General features: G+C 42.8%; 1 protein-coding gene across 6 annotated transcripts in view; it reads left to right on the top strand.

Annotated features, from left to right (window-relative positions):
• LOC105501360 (HLA class II histocompatibility antigen, DQ alpha 2 chain) overlaps nt 1–4,826 on the top strand; it is a 6,264-nt gene extending 1,438 nt beyond the window's left edge. For 2 of the 6 annotated variants that reach the window (XM_011927251.1, XM_011927252.1), the window contains exons 2-3: nt 2,554–2,802; nt 3,216–4,421. In XM_011927251.1, coding sequence (XP_011782641.1) covers nt 2,554–2,802; nt 3,216–3,949 — 983 coding nt within the window. In that variant the 3' untranslated portion in view covers nt 3,950–4,421. Of the gene's footprint in view, nt 1–2,553; nt 2,803–3,215 lie in introns of all 6 variants that reach the window. The other 4 variants (XM_011927254.1, XM_011927253.1, XM_011927255.1 and 1 more) reach the window with 4 other exon arrangements.
• Nucleotides 4,827–5,422: the final 596 nt, after the last annotated feature.

Genomic DNA, 5,422 nt, shown 5'->3' with positions numbered 1-5,422 from the left:
GGAAGGAAGGAAGGAAGGAAGGAAGGAAGAAAGGGTGAAAAAGAAAGGAGGGAGAAAGAAAAAGGAAGGAAGGAAGCACAGATATTATTTGGTCTCTTAGTCCCCTCTGCCTTTGTCATTTATCTCTTTCCACCTCTCTTCATACATTCCTTTCTCCCTCTTCCCTTTCAGGATCCATCTCTGACTCTCTGCTCCTTTATAGATGTGGACAGTGGGTTTGTAAAACAAAAGTTGAAAAGTCAGATAGTTAAAGGGGAAGTGAACTGGAAGCTACTCTAAACTTCCACAACCTTATTAACTGTGGCTGCTACCATTCTAAATACCTGCTTCTCCACAACTCTTGGCTTCTTTGTTCCAAATTTCATTTCTTCAACCTCACACCAGAGTGCCCTGGTTAGACTCGGCTCATCCGTTAGGCACAGTGCGGCAGTGCAGGGGAGCCTCCATACTATAAAGCTACATGAGAATGTTTTAACTCCTTTAAAAGTTAGAAAAAAATGAAATTTTAGAGCCTAAGAAAATGTTTTAACTGTTAATTCAGCCTAAATTGTATTGTCTTTATACGAAATCAGTCATAAAATATGTTTTCCGTATTTTTATGGAGGAAGGGGCCCACACAAGCAAGAGTGCTTGGAGCTCATAAGTTAGAACGCAGCGCTGGTCATGGCTGATCCTGGCCTTCATATGGTTCTGCTACCTGTGTGCCTGTCCATCTTCCCCAAAATCTATGTGGTCCTCAAATATAGCAACTGTCATTCAATCACATGTTTGAGCACACAGTGAGCTAAGTTTTAAGGATTCAAAGATGAAAAGTCATGCTGTCTTTCCTGCAGAGGGTGATCAGACTAGTGATGGAAACAGTATGGCATGCAGGAAAGCAGAAGGCGATTGCTGAGCAGGGCAGTGGACTCAGCAGAGGCTGAAACTATACAAGTAACTTGGTTTCAGCTGGGCCAGCAGGGTGACATCCTCCAGCAAAACTCAGCACCCAAGACAAGTACCAGAAGAAAAGAAGGATTGCATATATTTCATATATATTTATGTTTGAACGAAGAGTCAAGGTTTATTGCAAGAATAAGGAAGCTTTGTTGGTGGCCTGTTAAGACCATCCAGGGTGGTCATACTGGATAGGGAAGAAGGTGAGCTGGAAGAGGAACAGACGAACTTGGATGGCCAGATGTTGAGATGGAGGAGTTGGAGGTCATACACATGGTCAAAAACATGTTGATGAGAGGCCTTAGCTACAAAGTTGATAACTTAAGCAGAAACCTCAAGGATGGATTTTAGGATTTCTCCAGGAAGTCCTAAAAGATAATTTCATTTCAGGGAGAAAAACAACAGACCACTACAAAGACCAGGGAACATGAAAGGATAATGTAGTTTGGTTTGCTTGGCAGATACTTGTGAAGGATGTTGGACTGTAAGGCTGTCGATATCCTCCTCACAGAACTTACTACAGTACATTGTATCTGCCCCCTTACCTACCTGACTCTTCCACTGTTCAGTTTATTCCTTAATGGTAGCCCATGCCTGACTGGTGTTTTACACATCCCCTGCTATGTCTGACACTTGTGGATGCTCAGAAAATGGGGAAGGAAGGAAAGATACGATGGTAAAAGGCTTACACATGTCTTGACAAGAATGTCCAGTTCGGCTCATTTAGCTGGAGTCGTACTACATGGCTGCTGTTCTGCTCTGGCATCCTCAGACAAGCTCACTGCCCATTAGAGGAAAAAGAGTTTAATTTACCTGAGTCCTCAAGTGAATATAAATGTTGAGTCAGAACACTGCAGACATTTAGTAACCTCCTTCAGAGGAAAAAAAAGGTGGGAGGAATGACAGAAATCCAAAACCTAGTAGAGCTTCCACTTTTCATTTCAGAAGAAATCAGTTGCTCTCCTCCAAGGATCATTACTATTAACAAAACAGAGACCTTAGAAGGAAGCATTGCTTATTTATTATATATTTTGTAATGTTATTACCATTCTTGTTATACTCTTATACCCTACAATTGTTAGCAGAAATTATTTTGAATTAATAAGATCCTGCATGTTTTTCCTTTTTTTAAAAAAAGAAAGATCTCTGTGTAGAGTGTCATGTTCTGAGCCAGTCCTGAGAGGAAAGGAAGTATACTCAATTTGTTATTAACTCATGAAAGAACTAAGTGAAAGATAACTCTTAGGAAGCAGAGGGAAGTAAAACCAATCTATCACTAAGAAAGCTAAATACTATGATAACTCATTCATTCCTTCTCTTGTTCATTTACGTTATTTAATCACAAGTTCATGATGTGCCAGGCACTCAGGAAATAGTAAAAATTGGACATGCGATATTCTGCCCTTGTGTAGCACACACTAGAGTGGGAAAGAAAGTGCACTTTTAACTGGACAACTACCAACATGAAGAGAGGAGGAAGCAGGGGCTGGAAATGTCCAGAGTGTGCCAAAGACGAAACCCGTAATATTTGAATGTCAGTTTCTTCCATCATTTTGTGTAGTAAGGTTCTTTCTTCCCCTGTTCTCCGCCTTCCTGCTTGTCATCTTCACTCATCAGCTGACCACGTTGCCTCTTACGGTGTAAACTTCTACCAGTTTTATGGTTCCTCTGGCCAGTACACCCATGAATTTGATGGAGATGAGCAGTTCTATGTTGACCTGGAGAGGAAGGAGACTGTCTGGCGGTTGCCTCTGTTCAGCAGATTTGCAGGTTTTGACCCTCAGGGTGCACTGAGAAACATCGCTGTGGGAAAACAGACCTTGAACGTGATGATTAAACGCTCCAACTCTACCGCTGCTACCAATGGTATGTGTTCACCATTCTGCCTCTCTTTACTCAATCTATCCCTTCATACCAAGTTTCATTATTTTCTTTCCAAGAGGTCCCCAGATCTTCTTATGGCAATTGGTGAAATTTTATCATCTCCCATCTCTAAAATCACATATTCCCATGGAATACAAGGGTCTTTCCTTTATGCATTCATTAAATCCTTCTAGGAGAGGTCTCATCAACCTCCTACTTTATTAAACATGCCCACAGAGAGAAGGGCACAGGAATAAAGCAGAAGCAAAGTGTCGTTGCTCCCAAGCAGAAGGTAAATAAGGCCTCTTTGACTATCAGGTGGTGAAATGCTGGTAGGAGGGCTCTTCCAGGATGTAATGCAGAAGCTCAGGGCAGAGCTATTCACACTTCACATCAGGGCTGTTTCCTCACCACAGAGGTTCCCGAGGTCACAGTGTTTTCCAAGTCTCCCGTGACACTGGGTCACCCCAACACCCTCATCTGTCTTGTGGACAACATCTTTCCTCCTGTGGTCAACATCACATGGTTGAGCAATGGGCACTCAGTCACAGAAGGTGTTTCTGAGACCAGCTTCCTCTCCAAGAGTGATCATTCCTTCTTCAAGATCAGTTACCTCACCTTCCTCCCTTCTGCTGATGAGATTTATGACTGCAGGGTGGAGCACTGGGGCCTGGACGAGCCTCTTCTGAAACACTGGGGTAAGGATGAGTTCCACCGTTTTTTGATGCTTTCTTATCTGTCAAGTTCAGAACTTCCTGCCTTTTACTCTTATATCCCAAAACTTGTTTTCCACACTTCATTAGTTTCTTTTATCTTTTTTTTTTTAAATAATAAGCAACAAAAGCAGAGTTGTATTAAAAATGAAAGTACACTCCACAGGGTGGGAGCATGCCTGCCACTTCACGGGTTTCTAATGATAGACTTCACTCTCCTCCCTAAGCCGGGGGCCTTGAGTCTTTGCAGAGCCAACCCTCCACCCATCCCATCCCACACACACACACGCATGAGCACACTCTGCTTTCTTACCTCAACAACTTCACTTCCGCAGAGCCGGAGATTCCAGCGCCCATGTCAGAGCTCACAGAGACTGTGGTCTGCGCCCTGGGGTTGTCCGTGGGCCTCGTGGGCATTGTGGTGGGGACCGTCTTGATCATCCGAGGCCTGCGTTCAGTTGGTGCTTCCAGACACCAAGGGCCCTTGTGAATCCCATGCTGGAAGGGAAGGTAAGCATTGAGATTTGTTAGAGCTGAAGCCTCAGTATGAGAGGCAGGAAAGTGGGAGGAGGCTGTGGACATGAATGGTTGAAAGTTGTAGGAGAATTGGGAAGTGGCATGATGATGACATAGGAGCGGCCTAGCACCCACCAATCTCATGTCTGTTCTGTTGCAGGTGCATCGCCATCTACAGGAGCAGAAGAATGGACTTGTTACATGACCTAGCACTATTTTCTGACCCGATTTATCATATCCCTTTTTTCCTCCAAATGTTTCTCCTCTCACCTCTTCTGTGGGACTTAAATTGCTATATCTGCTCAGAGCTCACAAATGCCTTTGAATTCTTTCCCTGACTTCCTGATTTTTTCTTTTCTCAAGTGTTACCTACTAAGAGATGCCTGGGGTAAGCCACCCAGCTACCTAATTCCTCAGTAACCTCCATCTATAATCTCCATGGAAGCAACAAATTCCCTTTATGAGACCTATGTCAAATTTTTCCATTTTTCATCCAGGGCTGACTGAAACTATGTCTAAGAATTGGGAGGCTCTTAGGTTTCAAGTCAATTTAACCTCATTTCCCAGATCATTTGTCATGTCCAGTAACACAGAAGCAACCAAGTACATTATAGCCTGATAATATGTTGATTTCTTAGCTGACATTCATATTTCTTTCTTCCTTGTGTTCCCACCCTTGGCACTGCCACCCACCCCTCAATTAAGGCAACAATGAAGTTAATAGATATCCTCTGCCTTTGGCTCAGAATTGTTACAGCAAAAATTTTAAAATCAAAAAATAAGTCTGTACTAATTTCATTATGACTTTTGAAAGTATGACAGAGAAATAGGTTAGGATAAAGGAACTTTGACTCTCAAAAATATCAATAGTGAAAATTGATTCTCAAAACTTTAAATTGTGAAGAATGATGACAGTAGAACCCTTCCTCTGCCCTCCTCATCTTGAGGGAATAAAAATTCCTTAAGCAGGAAAAGAAATGGAAGTCAGAAAAACATTAGAATAAGACAATAATGTGGGTATCTGAAAAGGAACAAGTACTTATTCCTCACATAGGGTTAATGACAATGGGAAAAGGGATGGGAGTAGAAGCCGCAGACATATCTAGGAGCCCTAGTATATCTGCCTCACCTCCTGAATGAAGCTTTGCTAGATAATCATGTAGCTTTCCCTGTGCCACCCTGGCATGAAGGAGACAGTATAGTAGATATGGCTGCAGGATGTTTCTAGTAAACATGCCGATAAAAAACAATGCCAATATCTTCAGAAATCCTCAGCCCTTTCCCCTCACCCCTTCTGGCTAAGGAAAGCACTAGCTTATGAGAGGAACCCTAGGAGGAACAACACAGTTGAGACAATGTAGCAGCAGCTGTGGGTGCTGTGTCCCCCACTGGGT

The sequence above is a fragment of the Colobus angolensis genome, unplaced genomic scaffold (genome assembly GCF_000951035.1).
Source record: "Colobus angolensis palliatus isolate OR3802 unplaced genomic scaffold, Cang.pa_1.0 Scaffold700, whole genome shotgun sequence".
Lineage (NCBI taxonomy): Eukaryota > Metazoa > Chordata > Mammalia > Primates > Cercopithecidae > Colobus > Colobus angolensis.
The sequence above is the reverse complement of the archived record's forward strand: the minus strand, read 5'-3'. Positions and strand labels throughout refer to the sequence as shown.